General features: G+C 43.5%; 1 protein-coding gene across 4 annotated transcripts in view; it reads right to left on the reverse strand.

The window, feature by feature from the left end:
• The window catches only part of Pld5 (phospholipase D family, member 5), a 338,384-nt gene that overhangs the window by 58,179 nt on the left and 261,103 nt on the right, over positions 1-19,102 (reverse strand). For all 4 annotated transcript variants that reach the window (XM_039090526.2, XM_039090528.2, XM_039090527.2 and 1 more), the window contains one exon: positions 17,957-18,084. In XM_039090526.2, coding sequence (XP_038946454.1) covers positions 17,957-18,084 — 128 coding nt within the window. The remainder of the gene's footprint in view (positions 1-17,956; positions 18,085-19,102) is intronic.

Here is a 19,102-nt window from a genome sequence, read left to right on the forward strand (position 1 = left end):
GGGTTTATTGGGGCAACTAAAATGATGCATTACTTCAAGAATTTGAAGGTGACCAAATACAGCAATAATTTTTGCTGTACATGCTTTACAGATGTGGATCTGCTGCAATGTTTTGGAATTCCCAAATATGCAGTTTGGGGCATCTGTACATTATGTGTTGACTCTGAGGAATAAAAAGGATTCTTTTTTAAATTGAAATTTCAAACTCATTACTCTTCATTGATGGCATTCACCAATCTATGTTCTAGCAGGGAAAGGTAGAATGTTAATCAAGATAGGCTGTACATGGAAACAAGACTGTGTCATTGTAGGGCAGGGCAGTGTATTCTTAGACATCATCCAATAATTCGGTCTGGGGTCTCCAAAAAGCTCCAAACTTCCAAGCAATCCAAAGCAATTCTCACTTCCCCTTCTCAACATCATAGCTGAGTTCTTAAGCATGGTGGATTGACTTAGACCCTATCTCATAAAACAATGAGCTCAAGATCTGGGTGATGATGACTTACAAGGACCTTACTGTCTGTGCTTATGTCCTGGGGAACCCACCTATCCACACATACGTTCATGACGGGTGTGTTTCTGAAGCACATAAGCACATCCTGGCTGGCCTCACGACATCAAACAGTTCACACTGCCATGCACACAAGCAATGCCTTATTTCTCAGATACCACGGAACCCTACTGCAGGCACAGGGCTTCCAAACCTGTGAAACTGAAGAGTAGGGGAGAACAAAGCTCAGTAAAAGTAATCATCAACATCCAAGCAGAAACTTCTAGAAGAGAATGATCACACACATAAGTCATTTTGGACAATATTAATAAGGATGACTAATATATATCCTTTTTATAGTTTTGATTTGAGGGCTATTTTCTAGGTGGCCTGACAGAAAATTCTGTAACTTTCTCAGATAAGAAAGTACCACAGGGCTTGCCTGGGGCTTAAAGAGATTATAGAAGGGAAGTTGTTTATTTGTCAGAGAATCAGTCTTACCATCTCCCAGGGGCTCTCATTCTCTTAAATAGAACTTTAGCACATCTCTTTGCCATTTAAACTCCTGATGTCTGGGGCTGGGGATTTAGCTCAGTGGTAGAGCCCTTACCTAGGAAGCGCAAGGCCCTGGGTTCGGTAAAAGAACCAAGAAAATAGAAGAAAAAAAACAAAACAAAACTCCTGATGTCAACTGAAAACAAAGTGGAAAAGAACTACTTGAGTAGTTTTCTTTTCTTCTTTTCTTTTTAAAGATTGGTGGTTTAAATTTAACTTTAGATTTTATTTTGTTTCCCTTTTAAAAATTCTTGGAAAGAATTAAAAAAAAAAAAAACAAAAAAGCAATCTTCACAGCTTGCAGTGTTGACAGTGTTCCAGAAGACCCAGGACCCCTGCAGCTCCCCGATGACTGCTGTGAAGCCAGCATCTGTCAGCACTGTTCCCAGGGATCAACCAGAAATAGGTGCCTGGTGACAGTCCCAGGTCATTACCCATATTATAGCCCCAGGGATGGGGAAAGGAACCATGCAGTGGCCTAGCAGTTGGCCTGTAATGGATAATTCAATTAATAAACTAACAGCTCAAACTTAATCTACTTATTGGTCATGTATTGCGGGCTAGAGACTATCTTGCTTTCTATGGGAAATTAAAAGAAATGTCATTGCTTTCATAGGGAAAAAGCTGAGAAACTGCAGCTGTACAGCCAGCTACCATAGAAGGTAACCTAGAGGGAGCATGAGATAAATATTATATTTCCTGAGCTCCTACAAGGAAGAGAAGTAGCTATGGAGAAATTACTAAGCATTCTTGGCATTTCGTCATTGAATTTCCATATATTCTCCAAAAAGCTCATAAGATAGAGAACTATTATTTTATAGATCAACAAACAGGTTTTCCGAAGGCTGTGCAATTTTGTCATGGACACACAAGAAATAGAATTCTCGTTTAACAAAACTACTCTCTTTCTACATGTTACTTGAGGTAAACAAAAAGACAAAACAACCCAATAATTCATTAAAATGAGGCCTTCACAATGGGCTCCCCTGTGACAGAGCATGACAGATGGGCACTCTCCTTAACATTTTCAAGTAAAATTTTTTTTCTCTGTTTTGCTCATATAAAAATTACACACGCAAAAACGTCTAATACCGTAAGTGGTTAGCAATTTTCCCCAGGCTAATTCCTCAGGCATATCTAGGTGAGCATGGTTGCTTGGTTGACTCAGTGATCATTCATAACATCTTTCCCCAAGTTAGAAATTTCCAGGAGGCTGGAGGTCAGAGTAGATGTTAGGGAGGTCACCCAGGCCAAGAGTCACACCGCTGGGAGAAGACACTCTGTTCTCTGCTTTGTGCACTCTCCACCATGCTATTTTCTGCTTCGTGGAAGATGAAGCTTCTTCCCCCTTGTGAGCATAATGCCCCAAATGTGAGCATGAGGGTAAGACACAGACATGATGATGGCTGGGGCTTTTCTCACATAACACAGCTGGACTCTGAAGACATTACCTCCGAGAGAGAGAGAGAGAGAGAGAGAGAGAGAGAGAGAGAGAGAGAGAGAGAGAGTGTGTTGGGGTGGGGGATAGATATGATGGATAGTAAGTAGTTCAGAAATGACGCCAATATGCTACTGAGATACACACATACACTGAACTTGGATCTATCCAAACTTATACTAGCTTTTATTTATTTATTGTAAAAATGCATTGATAACTGAGATGCACACTATTAATGTTATTACACATACAGACACCCTTCCATACACACAATTTGAAAATCAAGTTTTTCACTAACTGTGTCCTGAACATGTAATATTTAATGCCTGCACATGGTGTAAGTAAATTTGGTACTATTCACTTTACCGCCCTTACACACATAGTTTTCTTTCCTTTTCAGTCACTATCCATTAATCCTTGTATCTATCTCACTGTTTAAGGTCTTTGAATATGTGATGGGTTAAAGATGGCCCCAAGCAGGAAAAGAGGAGCTTGCACAAAGATAGAGATGAGAAATTTAAGTCTTGTTCAGATAACAGGTAATAAAGTCAATTGGCTGGTGGGTGGGGCCATAGAAGTTACTGGAAGAGCTATTGATAGATGGGAGTGAAATCGAGGAGACTTTTTACCACTTAGGAATGAATCATATGTGTGGACTAGGAAGGAGGAAGGAGAGGGAAATTAAAGATGGCTGCAGCTGTGAGGTGAAGTGGCTGAGAACAGAGTCACACTGTAGAAACAGATATGATCATAGGGGGAGGAAGAAAAAATTTTCATCTGCATTTATTTGTAAGGCCATGGTAAGGTCTGGGGTATGTGGGCAGAACAAGGAAAGAGAGACTTATGCCTGTCTGCTAATACCTTTACAGAGGTTACTAGAAGGTATGACTAGGCAGAAATGTGGCAGCTGGACAGGGCACAGTGTTCTATCAGGGTGTGAGGAAAGCATAATTGATCAGTAGTACATCTGTCTCCATCACTAAGCGTGTTGCTTAACTGCTTAGATGACACTGCTTCTTAGATTTCTTACAGGTATCTTCAAATTAAAATTCCCAAATCTTCCCTGCCACCCAGATGTCAGATAAGGGGCTGACGTCACCATTGCCTGGGCCTCTCTGAATCTAGGTATGTGACTGACCACCCGCGTCCATAGGAGGTTGTAAACCAGTCTCTCTCCCCACACGCTGATTTTAGTCACACTTTATTCTGTCACTGTCCTGTGCACAGATCGATACGAGTGACCTCATCACAGACAGTTCAGGCATTTTGACCTAAATCCTTCACTGCACTTCCAATGAAAGCTGTGGGAGAGGTGCATAGGCGAGGAGCCCAAACGCATTCCTGTTGTGTCTAGTCACAGCATTTTTGTTGGGCAGCATTCTTCAGAAAGTAAGAAAACACTCGCAAGGAAGCAGATAGTTAAATCCGGGAGCCCCATCACACGAATGGCATCCTACTAGAGCAGAGAGCAGTTCAATACAGTTCTTGACACTCTTGAGGCCGCCGAAGGTTCTGGCGGTGGCAGAGTGGAGATGGAATACAGATCCCAAAATGACAAGGAAGGGAAAGAAAGGGACCAAGGGAATGCATGGCCTCTTCCTGGCCCTCAACTACTGGGTTGCTGTTGGATATTTGGGGCGTCGCTATAAGTCCCTGGAAAAGACAAGCCAGGGAAGTTCTTCAAGTCCTTCATCGCTTTGAGAGACTCAGCCGTCTCTTCACCAGTGACCACTACCATCAGACAAGTGTATGTACTGCACTGGATCCTCCCTTCTTACTGTGCCATCATCGCTTATCACAACCCCCTATTTATCCCTTTCCTGATGTCAACTGAAGCCTTCATACCTTCGGCTATTTCTTCTGTCCTCAGACTCTCCCTTCCAATTCCAAGTTCACTGACCTCAAGGCCGTTCTTTTCTGCTGCTTTACTTTTATTTCTACGGCGGAAGCTCTGTTGGTAAACTGTCACGAGCTATGTGCGTTTCTTGCGAGCGGACTTAGAGAACAAAGCCGTAACCTTTGTCTCAGGCTTGTGTTTAGCCAAGTGCCTCTGAGATTTCTTGTCCTGGAACAGGCTGCCTCCCTGACACTGTGATAAAAGGAGAAAGAACGGCAAACTGGCAAAGGGCATGAGAAACACTGTACCTTTGAGAATAGCTAGGAAGTAAATCATTTCCAATAGAGGTCACTATGGTGTATGCCACGGTACGGGTGAGCAGGACTATTGTTTCCAGATGTTACAGTGTCTGATTAGATATACCTGCCACTTGCTATTCTTGTACTTTTGCTTGCTATATACTTGTAAGCTGATTCATTCCAAAATTGTAAGCACAACTATGATAGGTAATTCTCCAGACAGAACAATCTCCAATGTCTACTGTGGCCTAAATAAAATAAGAAATGAAAAGTAGAAGTGATTTTCCGGTTCTTCTCTATAAACTCTCATTGCTACAGTTAGGATCTGAATGACTGATGTGTTAGTTACTTTTGTAACTAATGCTCCTGTGTTACTTGCTTTGGTCACTGCTGTGGCCAACACCAGAATGCAGCTTGAAGGGAGTCAATTTATTTTGGTTCATAGTTCAAGAAATCCTGGTCCATCACAGCCATGAAGGCATGGTGTAGTTTGGAGTTTGTAGTGAGGGGTGCAAGTCTGGATTCTTTACATCTAGACAGAGCAGGGAGAGAGCAGGGAATTCTGGATCCCAGCTGGCTTTTTTTTTTCCTAGTCTAGAATGGCAGCCCAGGGGACGGTGCTGCCACATTCAGAGTGGGTATAACTTCCTTCATTAAAACTCTATGGAAGGTCCACAAACACATTCCCAGAGGTGTGTCTCCTAGGTGATTTCAAATCTGCCATATCCCCAAAGGTCCTCATGTCAGTGGTTTGCTTCCTACCATGCCACTACTGTACTTGAGTGGATGAGGTGGAGTCTTCAGGAATTGGAGGAAATGCTATTGAGTTCATGTGACTCCAGGTTCTTCTTCCTGTCTTGCACTTCCTGTCCATGATGTGGTTGTGTACCACTTTGCCCTCCTGCCACGATGTTCTGGATCACTAAAGCACCAAATCTATGATGGGTTTAAATTAATACAACTTCGAGTGAAAAGAGTTTATTCTCAGAGGCCGGTAACTCCTTTTGACTAACTTTAAACACATTCCTTTGATTCTCATTTAGGCAAATTATTTTCTTTGATCCTGGCTTCCGGTCTGCATAGGTGGTTTTTACAAGAATCCTGATAATTCATTTAAGCAGTATTACCCCTTACCCATGTACCACGATGAAGTCTACTCTATACCCTTGTCTAAATTCTTGACCTGGCCTTAGAAAAAAATTCTGTTAGTCCAGTTTACTATACTCAGAGCTCCTCTTAGCAACAGTCTGTCCACTGATGTGCCTGACCCTACTTGCAAAGAATAAATTCCTAGCTCTATGTTCATGCATACAATTGAGCTCAGTTGCATACTGTGATCCACCCCCAGATTGACGCATACTAGCAAAAGACTGTCTTTGCCACCTTTAGAAAAATTCAAAAATTTCTCCTTCTAAATTGATCGTGACAGGTATTGATCACACGAACAGAAAGATAACAGACTCCTAATATTGTTGGGGAGACATTTGAAGATTCAGGGAGACTTTGTGTGTGTGGGGTGTCTAAGATGATAGGAAAAGAGCCACGGGTTTAAATAGCTTCTTTTGGGGAGAGAGCAAATCCCCTGTCAGCCATAGTGAAACTGTCTCCCCAGTGAGGAGCTCACTTTGCAAATGGTACCAAGCCAGGGCCACTGCTTCCCTGATTGTTCCTGGAATTGGGACCAAAAAAGCATTTTTCTCTGCTTATACTTTGGCTAAAAGCTGGAGCAGTAAGTAAACCAATAGTGTAAGTGCCTCTCACCAGGCTGCTACCCATTCATTTTCCATGGTGGAGAAGAGAGCTGTTGTCATAGTGTAGCCACTTCTTGGTACCATGTCCTTGGATTAGCCATTTAGCATCTGAGTCCCAGCCCATTTGTGACTCTAGAACTGTAACAAAAGTTCTTGTCGCTGTCGTAGGCTTTGAGAGGATCAGAAAAATGAATGTGAAAGGAACTGTGCAAAATCTGCAACAGTCGTTTTATTATTTGCTGTGATAGTATTTTACTTAAGAATTTACCCTCCAAGGAGCTCATAAACTGTAGAACTACTTATGAGAACTCAGATACATTACCATAGATACCTCCTCTGTGCATCTGTGGTGGGTTTAGACCTGAAAGGTCCAATGCTACACTTCTTCATGAAAGGTCTAGATAAATACCAGAACCCCACTATATCCTGACCAACTCTGGAATGTCTGGTCTAGAAGGCCAGGGTCCTCACTTTCCTGTTTTTGTTTTTGTTTTTTTTCTTTTATTACACACTGGATGCTCACGCATGCCATAGCGTGAACTGGTGTCATTTTTGCTGAAGTCTATGCATGCCAGACCTTAATCAAAGGCCTAGGGGAAGATTAGGGATGAACACCAAGGAAGATGAGTTTAAGGAGAAATCCAGGAATAAAATTCTCAGGCAGAAGCGAAGCCCCCGTCACTTGCGTGCATGCGGTGGAAGCTTGTCACCGATGAAGGGTGCTGTCTAGGAGAGTTCTGGTATAAATAGGAAGAGAGATAAGCTCCCCTAAATCATTTTCTTCTTCTTAGAAAATGTTCCCAGGCCGTGTTCTCCTGTCCGTTAGTTCCTCCTGCTTTCTGTTTGTGTTTGAAACAGTGAGCAGAGCGCTTTCTTTAGCAACAACTTCTACTTTTTCAGAGTGTTGTGCGTAAACGCTACAGAAATGACAATGACAACTAAAAATAACTTGAAAACAAAAACATCTAAGGCTGACATTTTCCATCTGTTTCAGATGAATCTCGGCGACTCTGGCAGGCAATTCAACACTTAGAGAAGGATCTCATGCCAACTCCTGAGCACCCCTCCCCCCTCCTTCCACAGATGTGTGTCTACATTGCATGGACGGTTCTCTCTGAGGTCTCTACTCAGGAGGTTATGAAGAGATTTGGGAAACTGAAATCTCCCTCTGAGAAGATCACGGAATAGGAAGATCAATCGTCTTATGTGACCCTTAGTCAAACTGATATGTCAGAAATTGATAAGCAAAGATTCAAAAGCAAGAGTTAACCAATGCAAACCCAAATATGAGGTGAAACCCAAGCTGAGGAAGGGAGGGGTCAAGAGAAAATGGGGGGATAACAGGCAGAAATGAAGGAAACTGGGATTTCATGTCATTAACCACACTCAGGAGACATCTATCATAATCTTCAGTCCCACAAGGGATTGAAAAAAAAAACAATTTATGGGGAGACAGTGTGTGGGTGTGAGGACATTTTTATCCTATCTCAGATCTTGAATACACAACACAGCCTGTATTGGTTGATTATGAGTGTCAACTTGACACAAGCTAGAGCCATCAGAGAGGAAGGAGCCTCAGTTGAGAAAATGCCTCCATGAGATTCAGCTGTAAGGCATTTCCTCAATTAGTGATCAAGGGGGAGGGTCCAGCTGGTGGTGGGTAGTGACATCCCTGGGCTGGTGTTCCTGGGTTCTGCAAGCAAGCTCAGAGGAGCAAGCCAGTAAGCAGCACCCTTCCAGGGTCTCTGTGTCTGCTCCTGTCTTCAGGTTCCTGCCCTGTTTGAGTTCCTGTCTTAACTTTCTTTGGCGATGAACAGCAATAAAATTGTGTAAGCCAAATAAACCCTTTCCTCCCTGACTTACTTTCTGGTCATGTGTTTTGCTGCAGCAATAGAAACTCTAAGACACAGCTGTAAGACAGTCAGACAACGTAAAGTTGAACCTACAACCTGCAGTAACCAGCCAGGGCTCTCCTGCCTGCCACCGTCCCATCGAGCCAACCACAGCAGCTTTTAGCAATCAACCCCAGGGGCCAGAGCCTGACCAGTGACTAGTTTCCTTTGCTTTTGTCTTTGCTTCCAACTTATGACTGATAAGGAAAGTGTGTATGATACACTGTACATCCTGAGCCCCGCTTGAAACTTTTCCCCATTATGTCAGTGTTCCCCCTCAACTTTCTCTTGTGAGCATTGGTTTGATTCATGTGAACACTCAGGTCTAGTTTCTAAACGCTATGGCTTTTGCTCCATTTTTCATACTTGTTTAACGCTGCTTATTTACCCAGGCATTGCCCATGATAATAACTACAAAATAAAGCTCTATGGCAGATCATTGAGGCCTTGACTTCAGTGGGTCACAATCAGTGGCACATGCCCCTGTCATGCCATGGCAGCCCATACCGTGCCGTTAAGAAGGCCATGTGTTTCTGACATGATCAATGGCCCCCATCATCGATGACAGGAGATAAGCATTAATACCGGCATTCCTTCTCGGCCTAACAATTCTGGTTCCTGGGCATCAGCTTGGTGCCTAGTTACTTGACAGCCCCCCAGGCTTTTGGTGTGATGCTTTTAGTGACTCTTTTGGCTCCCCAGCAACACCATAGATCATTACTGTTAGTTCAATTGTAGAGATGAACAAATAAAAACTCAAAGAGATGGCATGACTCGCTCAGGGCCGTACAATAATAAGAGCAAGGAAAAAACAAACAAACAAAAAAAAACCAACAGTCACTTTCCATTCTGACTTCAACCTCTGTGATTCAGGGCAGAACAATAACTTAGAAACAGCCCACACAAGCAATGAGATGGGTGAACGGGCAGCAGCAGCAGCACCTGTCTTTCAAGGTCAGAGAGTCACTGAATAGAGGAGATAGTCCATAGCTGGGGGTGGGGGGTGGGGGTGTGAATTGGGTTTGGAGGCAATTCTCTTGAACCCAAGGGAGTCAATCATAATTTAGGAGAGCCTTTAATCCAGTGCTCCATATCTAGGGGAAAAAAATGATCAGGAGCCAACAAGATGGATGGTTAAGCAGGCAAAGATACCTGCTGCTTGATAATGTAAGCTGAAGGAAGGAACTGGAGTTCAATCCCAGAAATCCATGTAGAGGTGGGAACCAACCAAATGAAGTTCACCTCTGACCTACACACATGCACACATGCATGCACACGTCCAGGCACTGCACATATAGTCTGTCACACACAAAATAACAATATAGTATATTGTTATGCTCTAGTATATATATATAGTATATAGTTTACTATAAATATATATTTCTTTCCTTTCTTTCTTTCCTTCTTTTTTCTTTAATTCTTTTTTTTTAAGTGAGCTGTACAGATGTCTCAAGACAAGCCATGTTAGGACACCTCAGGCCATCATGCCATTTGGAAAAGAAGAGAAAGTGAAGGTGGATAAAACTCCGAATACAAGCTCAGACAAACTTTACTCAGAAATGATGCTGTGAGTGTTCCTTATGCTAGCATGGGCAGGAGAAAGGCTCTTGTTCCTCTGTGCCACCACATAAACGGAGGCAGGAGACAATTCAGTAACTTTGAAAGAATGGTTCCCATAGGAGACAAGAAGAAAAGATTTATTTATGTTCCTTCCACTATTATTTTCAGAATTGCCACTATAGAAACTGTAGAAAATTTGCATAGCTTTGTTATTGAAAACAGTTTCCTTATACATATATTTTATTAAAAGCAGGGACTTCCACCCCCTCATTTACTTTAAAATGCATGTGCAAACAAAAAGGCCTTTCTGAGCTGCACAGGTAATCTTTCAACCAATAAGGAAGAGCTAACTATTTGCTTTCCTTTGTTAAATGTTTTCTAAGCACTATTAATTATTCCCTGCTGTATTTGTGCTTGAATTGCCTTGTGCCTCTTCATTTACATTTTGTTCTTTCTTTTTTTTTTTTTTTTTTTTTTTGGTTCTTTTTTTTCGGAGCTGGGGACCAAACCCAGGGCCTTGCGCTTCCTAGGTAAGCGCTGTACCACTGAGCTAAATCCCCAGCCCCTACATTTTGTTCTTGATAACTGGTTACCTGAATTACCCATGCACCCCTTCCCTAGGAGCCAGATCACGCCTTCAGAAGCTTGTAAATTTTAAGAAAAGCATCAGCTCAGTGCTAGCACCAAATAGGGAGGACTGAGCTGCCTGCCCCAGTGATTCCTGCCCACTGCACTCAGTGGGGCTTCAGCGCTCTGCCTGTGACCTTTTCTTTGAATAGAAAAAAATCAGGAACAAGACAGACTCAAGGGCTGGGAAGATGGGTCAGTCAGCAAATAAATTGCTGGGTAATCATGAAGGACCCAGTTGTCATCCCTAGTCCCTTAGACTCCACTTTATATAAAGCCCAACATGGTAGCATGTGTGTGTAACCTCCGTGCTGGGGAGGCAGAGATGGGTGGATTCTCAGGACCAGTCTAATTGAAAAACTTCAGATAAAAGTGGGAGACCTTGTCTCAAAGGTGAGGGTGGTTTCCAATAGGGGGGGTGGGGGGGAGGTGGAACAGGGATGCCATCCTGAGGGTCAATACTAGCAGTTCACCTCTGTCTCAAAGTGACTCAAAGACTGTGTGTAGGTCTTAGTGACCTTTTCACCATTAATTCCAGGCTATAGGGACATCTAGTGAAGGGCTGTGACTTTGACTCAGGTCAATGTCCACTGAGTGATCATTGCTAGAAACAGCAGCTGTGACAACAACAGCATCTTTTTTTTCCCTCCATCTTTATTAAATTGGGTATTTCTTATTTACATTTCAATAGTTATTCCCCTTCCTGGTTTCCTGGCCAACATCCCCCTAGCCCCTCTCCCTCCCCTACTCTATGGGTGTTCCCCTCCCAACCCTCCCCCCATTGCCGCCCTCCCCCCAACAATCACTGGGGGTTCAGTCTTGGCAGGACCCAGGGCTTCCCCTTCCACTGGTGCTCTTACTAGGATATTCATTGCTACCTATGAGGTCAGAGTCCAGGGTCAGTCCATGTATAGTCTTTGGGTAGCGGCTTAGTCCCTGGAAGCTCTGGTTGCTTGGCATTGTTGTACCTATGGGGTCTCGAGCCCCTTCAAGCTCTTCCAGTCCTTTCTCTGATTCCTTCAACGGGGGTCCCGTTCTCAGTTCAGTGGTTTAATGATGGCATTCGCCTCTGTATTGGCTGTATTCTGGCTGTGTCTCTCAGGAGAGATCTACATCCGGCTCCTGTCGGCCTGCACTTCTTTGCTTCATCCATCTTGTCTAATTGGATGGCTGTATATGTATGGGCCACATGTGGGGCAGGCTCTGAATGGGCGTTCCTTCAGGCTCTGTTCTAAACGTTGCCTCCCTATCCCCTCGCAAGGGTATTCTTAACAACAGCATCTTTAGGCTCAGTAATGTTATCACCATTCAGGTGTTGCAGCAATAAACAGCCACAGTGGTCCATCTCCTTACTGTTTCTCCAACAGCCCATAGGCCGTTGGGAATAAACTCTGAAGACAGACTGTCTCTGTCGACAGTGTTATCCTCTCCTGGTGGCCCAGCTCCAGGTGCTGGGAACAGTGCCACCTTCTCTCTTGGGTTCACGCTTCATAGCCCACCAGTCACTGTGACACCACTCAGCCAGCTATTTCCCATCAAATATTTTTTTCCTGCTCTTACTCATGGTCTCCATCGGTCTGAGCGATTGCGGTTGATTGAATTTGTGGATACACAGAGTTAAAGAGCCCAGATCTCTGTAGGTTAGAGGTAAATGACCTACCAGCCTTCAGCTCCAGATTCTGCCTCAGTGTCCCTAAGTGTAGGCTTCAAGGATCTATAAAATTAACCATGAGATGTATTTCAAAGTCAACCAGGCATGAAGAGAGAGCCATACCCTCTCTACCCTCTCATAACACCTTAGCACACTGAAGAAATCTATTTAAAGGACATCCATAGTCTCTCAATCATAGATGGTGAGAGTCTTTTTCCCAGGCAATGACCAAGACTATGTCCCTGAAATAAAATGCCATAAAATACTTCTTAGAAAACTAGTCACTGTCAGATTAATTTCTAGCTTCAAGATTAAAAGCTTAGGATCCAAGTTATTACTCAGATCCTGGACTGGTCAGCTGCCTGCCTGCCCGTGCAGCAGAAGTCTGGGCAAGTTGCTGAGTTTTGAGATCTTCCTCATGTAGGTTCTGCTCTCTTGATCCCCACACTCCCCTGCCCAAGAGATGATTTATTTTCATGTGTACCTTTTAATTTCTTCCACCTTAAAAATAGCTACGATGAGAATGAGCGCATGCTCAGGGTTTAAATAGGCCTATTCTTCTTTGTTGCAATTCCATTAAAGAACACTATTTAAATAACTACATATAGTATAATACAATAATCCCATTAAAGAACAATACTTAAATCTCTCTCCTTTTCCTAGTTGCCAGGTTCTTCCTGTCAATGGAATCCATTGAATCCCACCTTTCAGCTCCAAGCTAAGAGGGTTTGTTCAGAGACTATAAATGTAACTTTTTCTAAAAGCCTGATTTTCATATTTCCCTCCCCAGCTTCTCCCATTTCAGATTCCCGCCTCCAGAGCCGGAGACTGCTGAATGCCTTCCGTTCTGCTTCTTGCACTAGCTGGCCTTTTGTTCCCTTTCTTTTTTTTTGAGCTAGGTTTTTCTTTCCTCCCTGGTGTTTTGAGGTGCTTACAAAGTGGGAAGTGTAGAGAGGTGTTCTTTCTTCCCAAGGACTCCCTGTGGGCAGGAATTCTAAGGGAGTCCTTGAAAAAACAACAGGAGATGAGGAATACACAAGCAAACATGCAGAGCCTCCTGGTCTTTATAATCCAACCCTGAGATGTAGGGAGTTTGCAAAGCTTCAGAAATGAGTAAGAGATGTTATTTCAGGGCCAGCACATTGAATGCTGTTGGATGCAAGTGAGCAGGATTTCTGAAAGAATTGCCACTTTGATTTTTCTCACCCCAATGAAATAATGTAAACATAGTTTTTGGTAAGCACACTTTATTTTAAAAATTAGTGGTGGTCTGGGTCAAATAAAAGTGAAAACTTTAGTATTGAAGGGCAAAGGTTTGAATTTTAAGGTCATCATTTCCTGGAAGGTCACAGGACCCCAAACTGACCTGTGACCTCTCTTCTGTAGAATGAATCGATGATAGAATCATTTACAAGTAAGAGACATGGTGAAAATGGAAGGAACTCATGCCTTTCATGTGCTTAGAGAGAAGCCAGACATAGAGAAAGGCCACGACACAGGGAAGTCGGAAGATCAGTTCTAATCATTTCTTTCACGTAGCCCAGATTTCAGATGATCATTATTAGCAATAATCCAGACTTCACTAGAAAAGCTCATGAAATGGAATGCTGATGCCGCAAGATGAGCTGATGGCACAGATGCCTTCTGGTGGAAAGGAACGCTCCTCCAAGGTGACATCGTGTTGACTGGTGATTACGTTTTAGGAAGAGCATGTGTCCAGAAATGAGGCTAAGCTCAATTCAAGCTGGGCTATAGAAGGACTTCCCGCTGGCCCATAAAAGCCAGCATTCCTCAGGAACATGTGAACCAGGTTTCCCTCTACCAAAAAGTCATTTCCCTTGCCTCTGGCAAAAAGGGACACACAACTCTTGATTGACATACACTTAAGCAGAGATGAGCATATCAAAGTCCAGCAAGCCACCGGGATCCCTCAGTCCCTATTTACCACTACTGCTTACACACTTAAAAGCCCCCACACTAGCCTCCTGGCCTTTTTCCCCTCAGAAGTCACTCTCTTCACATTCAAGATTTTCACACCTGTCCTTTCTACTTTTACTCTTTTCATCTCCTGCCACCTCCTCTCCCACAATGTTCCTGTCTCACACAGATAACCTTGGCCATGAGCAGTTCTCTTTTTCTCTTTTTCCTTTTTTCCTTTCTCTGTTCTGGACTCTTCCAGATGCCTTTAGATGTTTTCTCTCTCAGGCCCACAATAAAAACCTTCCCCAATCATAACCCGGCTGTTTCGGTGGTTTCTTCACTGTACATACGATAACATGGCACCAAGCCCAAGAACGATGGGACAAAGCTGGGCCATGCAGGAGGCAGCATTTGTGCTCAGGTGTGGAGGAGGGTCAGAGGGACAGGGTGCAAGTGAGAAAGAGGTCCTGGGTGGATGACAGTTGATGTAGAGAAGCTACTGGGATAGTAAGTGTTCTGGTGACAGACTCTTAGCCCTCCTCTGCTTCCCGGATGGTATCTGCACTACACTTCTATCAAAAGAGTGCCGTCTGCTCCAGGTGGAACGTGGGGACGATGATGGAAGGCATAGGAACAAGATTTGGTTTTGTCTCTGCGATGGTTTGAATAGGTGGCTCCCATAGACTCGTGTGTTTGAATGCTTGACGCATAGAGAGTGGTATTATTAGGAGGTACAGCCTTGTTGGAGTAGGTGGTCCTGTTTTAGGAACTGTGTTACTGCAGAGGTGGGCTTTGAGGTCTCAGATGCTCAAGGCAGGCCCAGGGACACAGTCTCCTGTTACCTTTGGACCAAGATGTAGAACTCTCAGCTCTTCAGATTTCAGACGATCGTTATTAGCAATAACCATGCATACCGCCATGCTTCCCACCATGATGATGATCGACTAAGCTCCTGAACCTGGAAGCCAGCTCCAACGAAACATTTTCCTTTATAGGAGGTGCCTCAGTCATGGTGTCTCTTGGCAAAAATAAAATCCTAACTAAGATAGTCTTTGGGACTTTTGTTCAGCAGGCACAAAATAAAAAATTGTCTTTGTGTTAATTGATGTGAGTGGTTCAGATCATGAAGAATGAAACGGAAGAGGCAGATTTGGCTGTCGTAACCGTTCATCTAAGACTGTCAACGTTGACACTAAACAGGTTACAGTGTGTTTTATTATTTTGAATGAGGAAAGGGCGGGAACAGGATCGATTTGTTTTACCTTTTTTCTGGGATCACCATAAAAGGAAGCTATAGATAATATCTACCATTAGATTGTTAGGATAAATGAAAAAATCACAGAGACTAGAGAGATGACCCGGTGCTTAAGCCCGCGCAATGCTTAAGTTTGGTTACCATATCTGATAGCTCATAACTGGTCTGTAATTCTAGCTCTGGAGGATTCAATGTCCCTGGTCTTGGGGCACCTACACTCCTTTGGATGCCTACACACACACACACACACACACACACACACACATACACACACACACACGCAGACACACACACACACTCATGCACACATAAATGCACATTTACACAATTAAAAATAAAAATGAAATCTTTAAAAAAAATCTTCATATGCACCGGGTCTGGCATTAAGTGGAAGCACTTAGGAAATATCCTGTCTTGGCCCCACAGCTCTGATCTACAATGAGCTTGACTTGTTATTAAATTTACAACAATCAGAAGAACATATATTTCCACAATAAAGCCCATATGGGGAACATCATATGGCTCAAACATTTCCTACCAACATAACACATCCTCCTATAATAGCCTCCCCAGAACACTTCTTAATTCTGTAGACAGCACTTAATTTTCTGAGTAGATATAAAATAAGCAATGTTTTCTTTGCTGATGTCTTCCTCTTCAGAGAGTTTTGGCATGTTTTTCTTAGAGGTCCAATCTATAGCTGGAGTGTGAGACTGTTATATTAATAATAGTCTAGGTTATTGAAACCAGAAATACCATCTAGGCTGTGGTGGGATAGCATTTCTCATCTTAGAAGCCAAGTTTATAAAATGCCTTGAGATCATTAAGACCTCACAGCAAACTACTATTCCACTGTGTACTCAGCTTGTTTAAGTTTAACCTGTCTTTAAGCAAACAATGTAATACACTTAACATGCCTTGGATTTCCCATGTAGTCAGCTTTTACAGCCTAAGCTAAACATATATTAATATTCAGTTGTGGACTCTTTCATGCCCTGACCCAGTATAATATATGTGTGTATGTGTATGTGTATGTATATGTTGTAATCATTTGCAGAAAGCAGCTAACAGGTTGAAAGCAGCCTTGAACAAAAACAATATCCACCACAAATATTGGAAGCATTTATAACAGCTCATGGACATAGGCTGATAATATCTGTTTGTGGTTTGAGTGCTATTTTAGGTCAGTAAAGTAACATCTTCCCTTTTAAAACTCTGTTAAAGGTTTCTATTAAGAATCTCTTATTTTTTTCCTGTATGCTTTCTTTGGTGTTCAGTGAAAACAGACAGAACAAAGCCCCTTGCGAGGGATAGGCAACACAGATAGACACAAAAGACAGACAGACACATTCACACACATATACAAACACACAGAGAGATATAGAGATATAGAGATAGATAGATAGATAGATAGATAGAGATAGATAGATATAGATAGATAGATAGATAGATAGATAGATAGATAGATAGATAGATAGATAGAGATAGAACCATGTGATATACAAGCATAGCAGACAGGCAGCAGGAACGGATCAGACACGGGACAGACAAGCTACATACTGGCTAGTAACCACAGTAAGATGGACAGCCCAAGGAAAGAAATGGAGAATTCAAATTTAAGCTTGTTCTCAGTCACACTATTCCAAGAGGAAGCTCCGTCTTACTCCTTAATGTGACATCGACACACTTGGTATTTTTTCTATATACCAACACTTCAGTGCAGAGGAAAACAACTGGGTTGCTGACGTCTCTTTCGCACACTGCCTGTTTCTTTTATACCTGGGCATGCTTGGCTGCCTCACCATAAACTAGGGGGACAAGATGGAGAGAGGGAGCAGGAAAGGCAGAAATTTAAGAAGGCAAAGGAGAAAATGGAATCAGAGAGGCAAATGGTTACACATGCAAAGCAGTCAGTCCTCACACCACCTCCCATTTCTAGTAATCTGGCATGATGCCATCTTTCTCCATGGGTCTCGGTGCTGCCTTCCCTTGGTGCTACTTACCCAAAGCCCAGCTAGGATGGGCATGTGTGGGCTCTGTACTATGAGTGGCCAGGTGCCTGAAGCACCCAGTGACCGGGAGCTTCTCATTCCCTTAGACACGTGGAAACACAACAGTTTTATAATCCTCTGTGGATCAGCCATGGCCAACACAAATATATGAAAATTACAGGACTGCCTAAGTTTATTTTCAAGACCTTTGACATTAATTAGCTGTGAAGAGATTAACATTTCCATCTTAAGACTGTGTACTGGAACACTCCACACGATTTCTGTGCTAAATCACACTGTTCCGTGTTGAGCTGGCATGTTCTGGTGCAGTATCATCTCTGGCACTCGAGTCTAGGCACTAGAGCCCACATGCAACTTGTTCTGAAGATTCTCATGGTAGCATCTGCGTGCCTAAGCTTTGACCCAATGGCGGTCACATCATTTATCTCATAAAATGATTCTCACGAGGAAAAGTTGGCTTTTCCACATTAAACAAAGGCAAGCCTCTTAAAACCAGGCAGCTAAACCCAAGACACAATGGATTGAAAAATGGACTTCCGTGGTGTAAACCACGTGGAATTCAGTCCTTGGCATCCCATATTTTAAAAATGCTGTAAGTATCTGAGTGCTCTCTGGAGGTTCATTTTGATGAACCACAGGCCCTGAGTTTAGGTATGGTGGGTCGATTACCTGTCCAAGCGATCGCCAGTCTAAGCCTGCGCTGCCGATGTACACGTGCTGTTTGTCCACAATCCAGAAGGACGACTGCAGCCGGCCCTTGTTGTAGGCGGTCATGTTCATGTATGTCACCTCAGCGCCTAGGAGGTCAAGCAGACAGCAGTCAGCCTCCACTCCCGGACCCTGCATCCATCAGCAATCAGGCCTCTACAAGCACTAACACTCAGGGCTGTGCTGATCAGAGTAGAGAATCGGGGGAGCCAGGTACCTGCATGAGGCTTCAGTGATGAAGGCTCTCAGGATGCTACATTGTTCCCTATGCTAAAGAACTAAAAGGATTGCCCTGTTTATGCCTAGGGGGCTCTGTCCATGGTGACAAGACCACAGCTTCTCAAGTCACCCTTGATGAGTAAGAAAAGGCCATTCCTGCTGGTTACCTGGTCTGTGAACGGTTAGTACAGTGTACATCCCTTTCTTATGATTTTGGAGTGATGGCAGTAACATTGGTAGTTTTGAAAAGAATGCCTCATTCACCATTCCGTCTTCCCCAATGGGAGACCGACTGGCTGATGGTCCCCATACCTTATTTCACCGTTTTTCTCTTTCCATTGCTTTTACTTCTTCACTTACCATATTCATGCTGTAATTTGGATTTCATCTCTTCTTGCCTTTTATATGATACTTCCTCATTTAAGCTGTGATTATCTAGGTCTTAATGAGATGGAACCCACAGCAGTAAACCGTCACTAAGACTATCACAAAAATCAAAAACACCTGAACAGCTGAATGTGACCAGTTGTTTAAATCAGAATGTGGTACAGTCTTCCTGGTTGCTGCTGCTGCAGAGAGCCCGTGGGCAGCACCCCACGAGCGAACCTGAGCCTCGGGACCACAGGTAAGACCAAATTTTCTGCTGCAAGAAAGCTGCCTGGTGAGCTTGGGACACACGGAAGCAGAATTTCTCTAGGACCGGGCACGTTCTGTGTTTACCGGAAGTCCCACACCCGCGGATCCCGGCCCGCAGCAGCTCTCTGCTCCCAGACCCGGTGAGAGAGAGACCCAACCGCCTGGTCAGGTGGGCACTCCTGAGGCTGCAGAGCGGAAGAGACCACCAACACTGCTCACCCCTGCCCACATCCCTGGCCCAAGAGGAAACTG

The sequence above is a fragment of the Rattus norvegicus genome, chromosome 13 (genome assembly GCF_036323735.1).
Source record: "Rattus norvegicus strain BN/NHsdMcwi chromosome 13, GRCr8, whole genome shotgun sequence".
NCBI classification, from domain to species: domain Eukaryota; kingdom Metazoa; phylum Chordata; class Mammalia; order Rodentia; family Muridae; genus Rattus; species Rattus norvegicus.